This window comes from Pseudophryne corroboree, chromosome 3, assembly GCF_028390025.1.
Source record: "Pseudophryne corroboree isolate aPseCor3 chromosome 3, aPseCor3.hap2, whole genome shotgun sequence".
NCBI classification, from domain to species: domain Eukaryota; kingdom Metazoa; phylum Chordata; class Amphibia; order Anura; family Myobatrachidae; genus Pseudophryne; species Pseudophryne corroboree.
The window spans coordinates 636,680,464-636,697,134 of record NC_086446.1 but is presented as its reverse complement, the minus strand read 5'-3'; the positions used below and the strand labels follow the sequence as shown (position 1 = coordinate 636,697,134).

The 16,671-nt window shown below is 40.4% G+C and overlaps 1 protein-coding gene across 2 annotated transcripts in view; it reads left to right on the top strand.

Moving 5' to 3' along the window:
• The window catches only part of PCDH15 (protocadherin related 15), a 2,278,876-nt gene that overhangs the window by 1,265,680 nt on the left and 996,525 nt on the right, over nt 1-16,671 (top strand). For both annotated transcript variants that reach the window (XM_063961739.1, XM_063961738.1), the window contains exon 12: nt 726-932. In XM_063961739.1, the coding sequence (XP_063817809.1) occupies nt 726-932 (207 nt within the window). The remainder of the gene's footprint in view (nt 1-725; nt 933-16,671) is intronic.

Below are 16,671 nucleotides of genomic sequence, written 5' to 3'. Positions count from 1 at the left end.
GGAGACACTGTAATGTCATAATGTGTATTGGGGTACCATGTTGCGTAATGTGTACTGGTAGCTTTACAATGTGACATATGGTGAACTAGGGGACTACCATGGTTCATAAAATAAACTAGGTCACTACTAAGGGGCATAACAATTTCAACATCAAAATGTTGCTATGGGGCCCACAAAGTACCGGCTACGCCCCTGGTAAGTGCCCCAGTGAATTGATGATGTATGGGCCCCATAAGTCTTTGCATTTGTTTTGTTTTTTGTTTGTTTTTGAGCCAGAATGAATCTTGACTCCTAAGGCACTTATCAACAAGCAGGCAAAATATGCAAAAATAATGACTCAAGAAGAAAAGCGTGTTGCCATGTTTGTTTTGGTCCTCAATAGGAAACTGTGGCAAAAATAAAAAAATTAAGTGCTAGGGAGAAAATCATGAACGCTGCATTAGAATGAAAACAATAATGCAATATAAGTAAGAAATCTGCAACTCAGGAAAGAAAAATGTGTGTTTGCTCTGCATAAAGTAATACAGTATAATAGAGTGCACCCCATGCCCTTTTTGGAGTTAAATGCATAAATTAAGCATTTAATAATTAACATTAATTTTGAATCACATTACACTTATTCCTTGATGTTTAAAATGTCTGTTGTGGGAAAACTTGATAAAATCAAGATTTTTTTTTTTCCATTTGGAAATGATTTGATGCAAATGATGTTATTTATTTTCTAGGCTGAGCAAGACAATGGACATCCGCTCCCAGCATTTGCCAATCTTCATATTGAAATCATGGATGAGAACAATCAGGCTCCGTACTTTACCATTGCCACATATCAGGGTTACATATTGGAGTCTTCACCAGTTGGAACAACCATCTCTGACAATCAGAACTTAACGGCTCCACTGAGATTCATAGCTCTGGATAATGATGTTGAAGAAGTGAGTTATTTTATTGTATTCAGAAAGTAGTTTAAATAATGACAACAGGAAAAATAAGTTCTGTATAGCACTTTTATACAGCCAAAACACAGAGAACATCTGTCACATATACAGAACATATTTAAAAAGAACCCTGATATTGGGTCTATTATTTGAATTATGGTACACCTTTATCGGTATGTAGTCATTACATAGTTACATAGTCAGTGAGGTTGAAAAGAGGCAAACTGACCATCGGGTTCAACCTGTATTCTGTGTCAATCTATACATATTATTATGTGCCTGCTGAAGTAATGGCTTAGAATCAAATTATAACAATGATTCATACCGCTCCCAGATAATGTAATGTCCATATGTTATATGATATAGCCTTGGTGACATTTACCAGTTAGGAATTTGTCCAATCCGCTTTTAAATACATTTACAGAGTCCGCCATTATTACCCTCTCCGGAAGGGAGTTCCAAATCTTTATTGCCCTTACTGTGAAGAACCCTTTCCTATGTTGTGTACGGAACACAGTATGTCGACATTCAGAATGCCAACATGGCTAAAATGTCAACATTACATTATGCATGTTGACATGTCACATGTTGACATAATGTCCATGTCAACATTCTGAATGCCAAAATCCAGCTAATGTCCGCATTCTAAATGTTGACATTACACACCAGCAAGGGATCGGTATGAGAAACCATCCGTCAGTATACCAACAGTGGGACCCCGGCCACCGGGGCAAGCGCTAGCAAGCTCCTTGCGGTCATGGACACCTATAGAGGGAGAAAAGTTTGTTGTGCCGGGATTTCATTGGCGGTATTTCACCGGTAATCGGGACTCCTGTGTCAGCATTGTGACATTCGGGATCCAGACTAGCGGTATTGTAACCGCTTTCCTGTTGCCAGTTGAGATATGCACCAAAATTTGCATCTCTTTAGTTACAATTGTAATAAAAAGGTATATGCAATGTAATAAAAAGGTATATGCAATATTAGAATAATCCTTTTCTTATGTAATATTGTAATTCTTTATTCACAATATAGCAACACGATTATAAATAAAGCAGCTGCATATGTGTGTATGCTATATAAATAACTGGTAATAAATAAGTATTACTCACCATCTTATCTTTGTGTGTAAGATAAGTATTGTTTTAGAGCAGCATTATTCAAAGTGCGGCTTTCCTGCTGCTGGGGAACTACAAATGCTAGCATGCCCTGTCACAATTTTGTCATTAGGACATGCTGAACCTATGATAGGGCATGCTAAGATGTGTAGTTCGCCACCAGCTGAGGGCCACATATTTAATACCAAGAACCTATGTTAGTACTCAGAATCCTTCCTACCCATCTTTAAACAGGATAAAAGAGGAAACAGCCCACCTACTGGTTCCCATGTGTTTTAATGAAATGGCCATGTAATATTTTGTCTAATAGCATTAGTCAAGATTCTGTGAAATTAGGCAGGTTATAACAGTCAAAGTAAAGATTAAAGCTTCCTCAAGGCTTAGTTATGAAGAGAGCAGAGTTTTCTAATTTTACACCAGTGAGGGAAGGAAAAACACAAGAGAGTAGAGGGTTCTGCTCATAAGAGCTTACAATCTAAAGGGGCTAATGTAAAGATAATCTGAGATGGATCTAGAGTTAACTTTTTTGTTTTTACAATGATTTCATCAAGAAAGTTCACAGACTTCAGATTTTGTACCCTGCTGGTATAAGGGCCCTCATTCTGAGTTGTTTGCTCGCTAGCTGCTTTCAGCAGCATTGCACACGCTAAGCCGCTGCCCTCTGGGAGTGAATCTTAGCTTAGCAGAATTGCGAACTAAAGATTCGCAAAATAGCGAATAGAAATTTCTTAGCAGTTTCTGAGTAGCTCGACACTTACTCTGCCACTGCGATCAGTTCAGTCAGTTTCGTTCCTGGTTTGACGTCACAAACACACCCAGCGTTCGCCCAGGCACTCCCCCGTTTCTCCAGCCACTCCCACGTTTTTCCCAGAAACTGCAGCGTTTTTTCACACACACCCATAAAACGGCCAGTTTCCGCCCAGAAACACCCACTTCCTGTCAATCACACTCCGATCACCAGAACGAAGAAAAATCCTCGTAATGCCGTGAGTAAAATACCTAACTTTTGAGTAAAATAACTAAGCGCATGCGCTCTGCGAACATTGCGCATGCGCAGTAAGCGACTAATCGCAATATAGCGAAATTCGGCAATGAGCGAACAACTCGGAATGAGGGCCAATGTGCTGTCTATTTGTGTAAGACCTTGTGAGTTTGTTGTCCTTAGCAGACGTTTCAGAAAGTGGGATTTATTTATTTGATGTCTATTAATTACCCTGTGCTGCGGATATGAGGTTTCAGATTTCTTAAAATTGCCACCTCAAAACTTTTTTCACATTGTTTCTTTATTGTTTTATATTTTTCTTTTTTACATCGATATTGATAAGAGAGTAAATTATGAAATATTCGTAAAAAGGTTATATTGGCATTAAAAGCAATTCTTCATCATCATGATCCTCTTCTTTTTCTTAGTTTTCTTCTTCTGTTTCCTCTTCTATACATTTCTGTGCTTGTATAATTAATGAATGCTTACTGTATGTCAGAACTTGTTTAAATATAACTTTATTTAGCACAAACTAGCCAGTCTCTACAATATGTGAACTGACAAGCTTTATATATTATAACACTGGACTTTTTCTCACTAAAGTTCCCATTTACTAAAACTGCATTTAGATGCAGTATACTGTATGCACCAACCCACAGCAACTAATCAGACAAGTGATTAAGTTGTTAACTTGCATAACACAAGGCAATGCTCCAACTGTAATGTTAGTAAATTAAGCAGTAATTGCTTAGTTGCCTACTTTATGGACATCTCATTAAGTGAGATCGCTGATATGATGTTTAAGGGACAATTGTGGAGTCATGATGTTTCATTTCAAAACGCGTGATTATGGCTCTGCTTAATAATGCAGCGATTTGTGGTATCGTACAGCAGTGGGATAGTCACGATGTTGCAATCCACTATGAAATGTGTCATCAGTCCCTACTCCATCCACTCCATTAGGGAAATACAGTATGCAAGTGGCCAGTCAACTCACCTAGGAGAACTAGGAAGCTCCCTGAAGCTCGCTAATCTCCTGGACATTCCCGAAAAGTAAATAAGCATGTGCTAAGTGCTACTTGGCAGTGCTGTAGGGAAGGTTGTGCGAGCAGTGCTGCAGTCCAGGTTGCACGGCTCCTTTATCTGTCTAGCAAGTAGTGTTGCTGCAGTGCTGCTCGGGGTATATAGAGCCGCCTGGAGTGTGGATCAAGGATATTCCAGTGCCAACAGACCAAGCAGCATAGCAGTTGACAAGTAAAATTGCTTGTGGGGAAAATCTGTAATTAAAATTTTACAGTTGCTGATAATTGTGATGCATACATTAATTGGAGAAATAATATCCCAGCAAGGTCAGTTTATTCATGGACTATCATATTAACAGTTAAGAATGCACTAGCTGAAACAATATTGAAACACATGCAGTCAAGGTCATTTACTATGCACAATTTAACAATAATCTACAGACTTTCAGCACAGAAAAAAAACATGAGAAAACAACTAGTGATTCATAGTCCTCAAGTTTAGACCTGATTTGCAGCAATATGAATTATACAGCTCATAGATCCGTTGGGCTGAGCACATTGCCCTGGGAGCTACAAATGACATCAAGTGATGAAAAACGATGAAAAAATGTCCCCAAGCTTTACTGCTACCAATTTACAACTTTCATTTTAAATCAACATCCCTGACGTTATTGCAAAAATGTAAACTCCAATAAGAAAATAGATTTTTGCTGCAACGTTAACTTATTGTGCCTTTTTCATTATATAACAAGCATGAGGATTTATTAAACACATTCAATTTCCTCCACAACGTGACAACAGGAGCACCTATCTGCGAACCTTCCAGAAGTGATTGTCAGTTTAAAAGTTGTAATGCTGTGTGTAGTCTGTGCTCCAATATATAGTTTCATGGATTCTAACCCACAGTGTGAAGCACTTCACGTATCCATCTAACATTTTGTGGCACTCAATAAAGTTTCCTGTAAACACAGTCTTGCCACTTCTTCGGAGTACAGTGACTTTATAAGGCCAATACGATTCTTTAATGGAAAAGTTTCCCTTAAATGGATAGTAGTGTACAATGAGGGCAGAACATAACTTATGGTATCATTCTATATTTTATTATTTATTTATTACCAGTTATTTATATAGCGCACACATATTCCGCAGCGCTTTACAAAGAATATTTGCCCATTCACATCAGTCCCTGCCCCAGTGGAGCTTACAATCTATATTCCCTATCACATGTACACACAGACACATTCACGCTAGGGTTAATTTTGTTGGGAGCCAATTAACCTACCAGTATATTTTTGGGATTGTGGGAGGAAACCAGAGTACCCAGAGGAAACCCACGCAAGTACGGGGAGACTATACAAACTCTACGCAGTTAGGGCCATGGTCGGAATCAAACCCATGACCTCAGTACTGTGAGGCAGTAATGCTAACCATTACACCATCCATACTGCCATATTTATTATAATACAAATAAAGATTCCTTGTTGCTGCAGGTCGGGGTAATAATAACAAGGAATCTTTATTTGCCCAGATGTGCCATTACTGAGTCACCAGGACAGGGCCTCTGATAGGAGGCATCCTGACTATCACTGAGAAGTAAAGTGATTGCATTGCAATCACTTTACCTCTTGCTTTGCTCTCCCAGCTGCGCTTCTGCACACATGGCATTTTCAGCAGGCACATAAGCAAGCAGGAAGCACCCTGAAGGGATTCTTCACATCCTGCTCCCGGAAAAAATGGCAAAATCTAGCTAATACCTTCTTAAGTCAATAAAAACCTAAGGGGCTATTGCGGTCGGAAAGGCAGGTACTGAAGCTGATATCAGAGATATGTGCTGTGATCTCTCCTTCTTACATCCTTTGGGTCGTTAATATTTTTGGGTACCCCCTGAAAACAGGTGTCTACAGGGGATATTCCACAAATATATTTTAATAAATTTACTTGATATATAGGATCGGAGTGCACTTGTAGCATATTGATAAAGTCCCAAACATATCTAAAAATAGATGGGAAAGCATTCTATAAGTCTCAATTACATCTTTGGCCTAAGGGCCTATTTCAGCATGGAACGCTGTGATCAGTGGCCATTTTCACAGGGTTTTGTGGATGTGCAGTCGAGAAATCACAGGGAAAATGGCCGCTGCACCATTTACCCAGACATTTGCGCATGCACATTAGAGTCTGAGTCCTCTAGTTCTCAGACTCTACAGCTCTGCCAGCAGAGAGGAGGGGGCCTGGATGGAGGAGCCTGCACACTGGCCTTCCCCTCTCTTAAAGTAACCCTGCTGCTTCCCCTCTCTTACATGCACTACACTGGCTCCCCTTTCCCTTCCAAATCCAATTCAAGCATCTCACACTCACTAACAAAGCCCTCACCTATTCCTCCCATTTACATATCTGACCTTATTTCCCTTTACACCTGTCCTCTTCACTCCACAAATTCATGCCGGCTCTCCTGACAACTTATTACTTGCTCCCATTCCTACCCTCGAGATTTTGGGTATGGTACTCCCTACATTACCTCGTGAATTCTCTACCTCCCACTATCAGAATCTCCAACTCTCTACATAACTTCAAATGGGCCCTCAAGACCCACTTCTTCATCAAACCCAGCCATCTCTCATCCTAACCCTCTGTTGCATGTTCACTTCTACCCCATCTCTCATCCTAACTCTCTGCTACATGGCTCAGTTCTACCCCATCTGTGTCACCCATGTCTGTCTACCCCTCCCCTTCAGAATGTAAGCTCTCATGAGCAGGTCCCTCTCCCATTATGTGCTTTTCCCTCTTTTAGACTATTTTCTACTCCATACTCCCTACTATGACACCTAAACCTCGGTTTCTGCCACTGTGAGGTTTCAGTGTCCTGTCCCCTAATGCAGCAATGTTAATATATCATGTATTTGTCCTGCATTGTCTTGTACTGTAAATCTTTGTTTTCTTGTTTTGATAGTTTGATTATGTACTTTGTTAGGCGCCGCAGAACCTTTTGTGGCACCATATAAATAAATAATAATAATAATAATAATAATAATAATAATAATAATAATAAAACTAATACTCCATTCCAGTGGAGTCTAAAGGTTGTAAATATCTACTATTGGGGCTATTGTGTTGTAGAATATTTGCCTAATATTAAAGAGGTATATGAATATGTGTGGTCATTTGACCACACTAGTAGGCCATTTTGATGGAAGTTAGTTGCCATGCTCTGTTCTGTAGCCACGTGGCAGGAGCCATTATGTAATATCAGTTTTTACAGAGGGCTGCAGGATGGAAGTGCAGGGGATTGTAGATGCCAAGTGTGCCATACATGACCTCTACTCCCTACTAGCCAGGTAGACACTTATGCTTCCAGTTAACATGCAGGTTAATAGGTGCAAGTGAATATTACAGAGATATTAAAGATTGTGTGATATTGGTGGTGTAAGAAGGAAATGACTAGAAGAAAGACAGAGGTACATTTTTACATTAAAAATTCTCAGCTGCATTGACTAAGTGCTTAAGCAGGTTAAAGAGATACAGATGGCTCCATTCAATTGTGAGGACCCATAGTATTGCTACCAACAATACTGTGCTCATTTACAGGTATGACCTTGATATAACAGTGGATAATATTATTCCAGGAAGATGAAATGTCACATTGATACTTTGCAGTGGACAGCAAGGCTCAGGCAGTAGATGCCTTTTTAAAAATACTTATATTTATAATACACACGCATAAAAACTGCATGCCTTGAATCACACAGATGGATATACAATGGAGTACTAAACTGGGATGAGTTCATGTGCTAACAGCCAATGACAACTTTCATGAGGATGAGTTGTCATATACTACAATTTGCCAGAAGACTCAGAATCACTTACTTTTCATACACAAAGTTCAAGGCATTATCTTCATTTTGACAGACAGCTAAGCTAGTGCCCCTCCCTTACAAATAACTAAACTAAACTACTGTACTGTAGAAAAGAGTTTGCATATTTCAGAGGTGTTGCTCTAATGTTATTGGAATAAAGTGAGGCTTGTGATGAAACACGTAAAGGTGCATACTGTATTCTAAAATTCTTCCGCACACTACATTCTGCCTTTATAAATCAGGATGAAACTTGAAGATACAGTAAAACAAGTTAAAATAGCAGACAAAAGGCCTCAATGTAGAGTACTATATAATAGTCACAAATGCAGATGGAATTTATAACAAATATTTATGCCCTTATTTATCAATGCCCCAGATTTATCAAGCCTTGGCGAGTGATAAATTGCACGGTTATAAAGTACCAGCCAATCAGCTCCTATCGGTCATGTTACAGGCTGTGTTTTTAAAATGACAGGAGCTGGTTGGCTGGTACTTTATCTACGTGCTATTTATCACTCTCCAAGCTTGATAAATCTGGGCCAATGAGTGATAAATTTCACTGTGAGTGATAAATTTCACCAGTCAACCAGCTCCTGTTATTTTCCAAACACAGCCTGTGACATGGAAGTTAGGAGCTGATGGGCTGGTGCAATTTATCACTCACAGTGAATTTTATCACTCATTGATAAATAAGGGCATTAGTATTAATAGCAGTGGGCAAGCCAGAATAGCTTGGTAGAGGCAAATAATATTGATTGCAGCAAGAGTTCATAGGACCTTGAGAATCATGTTGCAGGTTAGCAGATAAATTTGAAACAATTGTGGATTAGAGTTCTTTATCCTCAAAATGTCGCATTCATTATTGGATATATGGGCCTACAGATATGTGAATGGCCCTTTAAATAATCACAGAGATCCATCTTAGGGTAATATAATACCAGTTCTGTGGAAATAACAATGGAGTCCTCTTTAGCGATGAAATGCAATGCACAGTTGGTACAGTAGTTCCCCTTCAAACACTATATAAAGCGCTGGAAATTTTGAATGGAAAGGTAAGGTCCAGTGAACAAATGCCATAGGAGCCTTTTAGAAGAGAGATTTCCTGTGGGTTTGTCAGTATTCTGACCACCGGGATAGTACCTACTGTACATCCCGTTCCTGCAACACAGCAGGACCGATGCATTTTGCTTATTTCCAGCTTTCTCAAAGCTTACATACTGTATACCTTAGATATTCTCATTCTCCTTTACATATTCTGTTACTTAAAAGATGCATTAAAATAGCTTAGTTTGAGAATGTCACATGCAGTAGTTAAACATGCCCATATGTACAACAAAGCCTAATTCTGACTTAAATTAATTCTTTAGTCTGCCATGATAAATAGGGCAGCCGAGTGTACTAGAAATTAAAGTGTTGTGTTTTGACAAAACTTATCCTTAATATAACTGAAAATAGATGAAAACTAGCCTGAAAATCCTATTGTATATGGGGAAATATGTTGCTTACTTTTTCTTTAGAAATCATAAACAACTCTGCCTGTAAGTCAGGTCAGATGGTGTCAGGGAGGTTAATGGCTTCTTCTGCTTTTCTTCCTCTTCTATAAATAAAGTATGTTCAATAATATCTTCAGTTTCAGTTCTCCAAGGTAAATCTAGAGTAAAAACCTATTGTGTGATACCGTCATTACAATATGTCCCTCAGAAAAAGTCTCAGTGACTTTCCACAATTTCATGTAATCATTTCATCACCACATTTATTTTCACCTATCACCTATCACCACGCACCTTCTTTCTTATCCATTAACAATAATCTTCTCTGAGCCCCACCTGTCTCTTCTTCAGCTTTTATTTTTATATGGAAGTTTAAGAGCATCTCAAAACAAAAATGTTAACATTAACCATGTGATAAAATGAGCAGTGCTTTCTTGTGGTGGTACACTGTAGCGGCACTTCACTGGTTTTTGTTTGGTCTATTCTTTAATTTGGGGGCTAGGAAGGGAAGGCCATGCCATCATTCCAGATAAATGGGATGTGCCGAGTACAGTTTCTACGTCATTGAATGCATGTTCACTGGCCCCGGCTGTGTGAAAACACCAACCATCCCGAGTTAACAGAGGGTTACACAGAAGACAGATGTCCACACAGGTTATCAAGTGATGCATTTTCGGATGCTGCAGTGGAACCCAGAAGTTGGAAGGAGGCGTATTTTTACACATGATGCCTCCTGCAGCATTAGCATATTTTAGCACAGCTGCTGCGTACAGAGACGCAATGGCTGAGCTACTACGTCCATCCCTGAATCAGGCCCATAGTACCTAAAAGCTTTACATTTGTGTGAATAGTTAGAGCCTTTCAGGTGCTAAATATAATGAGAAGCAAAGAGATTATTAAGATTGTATTAATATGGAAACATTGAAAGTATGCAACCATTTATTTCTGTATTGTTAAAGGGTTCAGATAAGCAGTTTTCATATTCTCTTTGCTCCTCTGATCACGTTGGATATTGTTTCACAGAAACAGAAGTATTTGGTGCAGGAAAATACAATGCCTTAAAATAGCATTCTGACCCCAACACATTTTTCATGCCTCATTGGGGCTAAATCTGAGTTTGAAATTAGAAGTCGGATTTTCCAACAGAAGTCAGTGGCTGGGATGGAAACTAATTTACATGATTTAACAATCCCCAAGTGCATTCCACAAAAAAAAAGGCCCTTTATCAAAACGTCACAAAAATGAATCTTCAGCTGAGAAAACAAAACATACAGTTTGAAAACTCCATCTAGATAGAAGTCACTGACGGGTCAGAAAGTTTTGTAACAAAAGTGAAACTTTTTGGTCTGAATCCAAAGGAGTATGTACTGTATGCTGCAAAAACTGCATAACAACAAGGTAACACCATACCCACATTGAAGTATGAAGGTAGTGGAAGATTGGCGCACAATGGCTCTCATTCAGATGTGGTTAGGGTTAGCAGCACTAGAGCTTGTATGATAATGTAACTGGAGGTGTCACACCTCCTGCTGCATAACGGGTCTGAACTGCATCCAAGTACGCAGTATTGGATCTTCCCCAGCACTGTAAGCCAACTGCGTGATCCATGATGTCACACAAGCCGCCTGCTGCAAGTCCTACCTAGAGGCTAAGAAATCTATTTCCTCTGTCAGAGATCCTGGTATCATCCTGCACCTGTAGCAGTGACTACATGACTCCATTTGAAGAAATGGAGGTCATCGCCACCCCCAAAGAGCATCAGACTTTCAATCATTGACAGTCTGATGCAGTAGTGTGACTAACATCGCAGACCCACACTGCACAAGTGCAATACGAGCCCAGCACATGCGCAGAGTACCAAACAACTGTACTTTTCTGCATGAGCCTCTTCTTCGTCCACTTCTAAATGAGGGCTAATGTTATGGGGATGCTTTTTTAATAGCAGACACTAATACATTTTGTTAGGATCAATTGGTAGATGAATAGTGCACACAACAGAAATATCATGGTCAAACATCTGCTGGCCTCAACATAATAACAATTCAAAGCATGCCCAAAGCAGCAATGCGGTGTCTAGGAAAGCAGATATCCTTATCTTATGCCCATCAACAATCTGTGTTAAGACCTCAAACCTTCGATGCAGCTTCAGAAAGATTACATGGAATGATGGAAGGATGGGTAATTATCGCTCTCTCTCTGTTCAAGGCTTGCATTTTCATGTGGAGATTGACTTCTCTGCTGATCTGTTCTGTTCTCAACACATAAGAGGTGATGAGGAAAAAAGTATAGTCGATTGTAATCCAGGAGAAGAGAATAGTGTTTAAGGTGAAATAGAGCAAAACTACAACTCAATTGACATTTTCTTGTAGGGATCACTCACTATATACTGTTATGTATTTTTACTTTACAGTGCTTTCCCTTTGAAATATGAGCTGCTGGTAGTCATACAGGTGGAATGATACTGGAATCAAAGCAAACATAGCAAGTAACTTTGTATCTAGAACAAACAATGTTGCAATGCAAGTAGTGCTAATACATTTATTATTTTACATGCAGGATAAATACTGACTATCCTTGCATGCAGACCGCAAATGATGTAAAGCTTTATATCTTAGGGGGATATTCAGGGCATCATTCTGAGTTGATCGCTCGCTAGCTACTTTTAGCAGCCGTGCAAACGCATACTCGCCGCTCACGGGGGAGTGTGTTTTTGCTTTGCAAGTGTGCGAATGAGTGTGCAGCCGAGCGGGATGAAAATGTCTTTTGCAGTTTCTGAGTAGCTCTGGACCTGCTCAGCCCTTGCAACTACTTCAGTCTTTTTGGTCCCGGAATTGACGTCAGACACCCGCCCTGCAAACACCTGTACATGCCTGCATTTTTCCAATCACTCCCTGAAAACGGTCAGTTGACACCCATAAACGCCCTCTTCCTGTCAATCTCCTTGCGATCGGCTGTGTGAATGGATTCTTCATTAAATCCATCGCCCAGCAACGATCCGCTTTGTACCCACACGACGCGCGTGCACATTGCAGTGCATACGCATGCGCAGTAGTAACCTGTTCACTGCGCTGCGAAAAATGTCAACAAGCAATCAACTCGGACTGACCCCCTCAATTACCAACGATGAATGATATTTCCCGATGTTTTTACACCCTGATTAAACAACCTTTTCACCTGAAAACACGCAGTTTCAGTGAAACCTGTGTGTTTTCGGTAGAGACAGACCCGTTTTCAGGTGAAACTGGGGCTGTTATCGGGGATCAGGTGAAAAAATCCCAGAAAAGCCATGGCTTATCGGGGCTAATTTAATAGCACCCCGGCGATACTTTTACACCCAAGCAGTAAGTGCGTGTAATTGAATATCCCCCTTACATTGCAATTTTTATATCTGAGTTTGGACTTGTCTCTCCCAAATCTAAATCTTTCTGGGTGTTTTACACCCCCCCCCCCCCACCCCCTGTGCAATGCAACATGACTTTATAAAATTACAGTACATGCTCTTTTGAGTTTTGCTCCCAGCTCCCAACATATTGAATCAATTCAAAATCATCTGGTCTGCCTAAAAAATACTACAATCCCCCAAATGGTACTTCGCACTCACTATTAATCAGCTAGTAATTCCACCACTTGATTCAGTTTTTAGGATATCTTCAGTTACTCTCTGACCTATCTCACAATACAACCAAAAGTAATCAGTGATAATGCAAAACAAAATACAGTATACACAATAAAAATGGGAATGTTCAGAACACACAATCTGCTGTCTGGGAAAGATTTGAAGGTGTTAACACTTCATCAGTATAAATTACTAATTCAAAGAACTATTGTGTTTCTAGTGACATGTTAGAAAATATAAACATTCTCTTCATGCCCCAAAGCTGTAAGGTCACTGAAAGTAGTGTTATATACAGATCTGTTTTATGGTATTTTGTTCAAGCATGTGTGTGTCATGTCTGAGGGTTGATGCTGACCTGGGGAAGCTTCAGGCGCAGGGGCTGACGTGTACATGAACCTGGGTGGCAGTATGGGATTCCTGGACATGCAGGGTACACAGATGCCCGAAGGCGTGACAAAATGACAGAGGAGTAAAAGTCAAGTTCTTTACTATGCACACAGTTCAGACAATCCCAATGGCAGTGGGTGATAGGCTCAAAACTCAGCAGTAGGATTCACAGTGTTAACTTAGCAGCACAGTTCCTCAAATATGGTAGTAGCAAGTATGCTATTTGGTATAGTTGACATCAATATGGCACAGTCTTGGAAGATACTGAGATGGAATAGTCCATAGATGTTAACAGCTAACCACTGCACTTGATGAGATTAACCGATACTGACCAGAAGACGACACATTGGAAGCAGGAATCAATGGCGGAGCACCGAGGTAGGCTGAGAGCTGGAGGACTGCCAAGGATGTTGGGTGAACTGGCACAGGTGGTGACAGAGGTCGATGCTGGGACACCGATTGTAACCTGAAGGTGACGTTGGAACACCGCTGGCAACTGGAAATGATGTAGGAACACCGGTGGTAACAGGAGGCAATGTGGAAACACTGCTGGTAACTGGATACGATGTGGGAACACTGCTGGCAACAGGAGGCAATGTTAGAGCTGGAATACCTGGAGACAGCAAGGAGGAACAACCACAGACTGTAGAGACATCCAACACTGGGTTAGACAACCATAGCACTGACAATAGGAAGCCTGCTGATAGTCATGCCCCTGAGGTTTTTATATCAAGAGAGGGGAATTTTTGTTAAACATTACTTACTCAGAATTCCTCTTAAACAGAGGGTAGATGCAAAGTTCAGTGTAAGCCCACTCACTCCACAGCCATGCATGTGCAAGGGCAAGCCATGCAGAGTCTTCTGCATTTCAGTGTCATCTCTACTGAAGGCCTCTTATAGGTAACGCTAAGTGAGGCTGTGCCAACAGAACTGCGGGCTTTACAGAGTAGTATAAATGCTTTCATATGTATATCTATTGCACCAAGGATAGGACTGGTACCCCTGATGCATATATATACTGCATACCTCCCAATATCAGGAGACAGGGAGGTAGGACTCCATGGCGCGGTGAAGCAAAAAGGGGGCATGACCAATAGAAAAGGGGGCCCCAGAGATATCACTGTCCCAGGCCCCAATATTTCTGTTGATAGTCCTGACCGCAGGACACAGCAGCCCGCGGGAGGGACAAAAAAATGGGACTGTCCCACGAAAATCGGGACAGTTGGGAGGTGTGATACTGGCGAATATATCCAATTAGCTCCATGAACAAAATGTGTGTGAAATGGCATAAAGCTCTGCATTAGCCCCCTAGTTCTCACAACACAAAACAAGTTTTATAAGTATGTAACAAGAAAGCATTGTTGACTTAACACATGTCATCACTCTCTAAAACTTCCATTTCCTCAGTTTCAGTTAATAGGCTGTATATATATATATATATATATATATATATATACTGTAGAGAGGAAGAAATTCTGTTTTCTATCACTTAATTATCTGCCTGTCAGACAGTAACTCCCCTCCTTTAAGTCAGCACTAGGAGTGATTGGGTTGCTGAACTGAATGGGTGGGCCAGTGTAATCAAAGGCATAACTACCATAGTGGGGCCCAGAGCTGAAAGGGGCCTACATTCCCTGTCAAAGTTACATGTGTTATTTTTTACCATTGTGTGGTACATAGGGGCCCTTACAAATGTTTGCCTTGGGGCCTACAGTATATTAGTTATGCCCCTGAACCTGCTCATTGTAATGTGGTATAAAATTAACTAGAGGGCATTATAATGTTACAGAATATGAACTGTGGCACTATAATTGACACAATGTGTAGTGGAAGCACAATAGTGTGGCATAATATGAACTGGGTGCACTTTATTGTGACATAATGTGAACTAGGGACTCTGTATGTCATAATGTGAATTGGTGATACTGTGTTGCATAATGTGTACTTGCACCCTTAAAATGTGACATAACGTGAACTAGGACACTACTATGGTTCATAACATAAACTAGGACACCACTTTAGGGCATAACATTAACTAGGGGCACTGCTATGTTTCAGAAAATGAACTAGGGCACTACTATGGTTCAGATAATTAACTAAGGCACTATTGTGGGGCAGAAAATTAACAGGGTGGTATTCATGTGACCGACGGTCACATGACCTCCACCAACATCCCGCCCCCTCACTATCCCAAAAGTCGGCATGCCGACCAAAGGGGACTATTTCCACTCGTGGGTGTCCCGACACCCATAGAGTGGGAATAGAACCGATGGCAACCACAGGTCACCACCGAGCCCACAAGGGGCTTTCTTCACTCGGCCCTCCCCACTGGGATCCCGGCGTCGGTATGCTGCCGGTTTCCCAGCGTCGGTATGCTGACCGGAGGTCTCTTGACGGCCGGTCACCCATATCACACCCAATTAACAACTGCTTTAGAAGCATTGGCAGGGGGCCCCTTCAAAATATTGCTTAGGGGCCCACAAAGTTCTGACTATGCCCCTGACTGTAATTATTATTCGATAAAACATTCATAACTCCTCCTTATTATGCTCTAAGTCTATGTAAACCAAAATTTATGCTAAATTATTAGGAATATATTTAGTTTATAAACCTCATCACTAAAAATGTATCTTAAAAATTTGTTTCTCTTGGCATACAGTATTTATTGTTTCTTGTTAAGTGGTGCAATATATTTGTGTGTCATTTTGAAAATGTATAAGTTACCTGTGTATATAGATACATGGGCCGGGATGTAATGGGAGCCGATAATGGCAAAATGTCCGATGTTTGTGGTTATTGCCCCAAACATCGGGCATTTTGCAAAGTCAGCTATTAAATTAGCACCCGCAAAGTAGAGAGACAAATAAAGTTGGATCCAGATGTTTTGGGTGTGTTAATTATACAACTTTGCCAATGTAATGGAGTCCAATATTGCAAGTTGGACATAAAACTGCTGTAAAACTCTCAATATCGGACGTTTTCTAGTCTAAATACAGTGACACCTTGAATCCAATATGCTGAAGCCGTGAAATAGATGCACGTCATTACATTGGATGAGTTCCGGGAAATAGACGCACCTTTATAATGTCCGATGTGGTGCGATAATTTTCCAGGTGGCATTACCAGCTCCCATTACATCCCAGCCATGCTTTGATAATAGAGGTTAGAAGCTTCTAATGGTATCTGGTATAAAAGTTTCTTTCTCTATAAAAAGTCAACTACCAGCAGATAGGTTACATATCATGTTTGTCCAGTGGATGTTTCCTT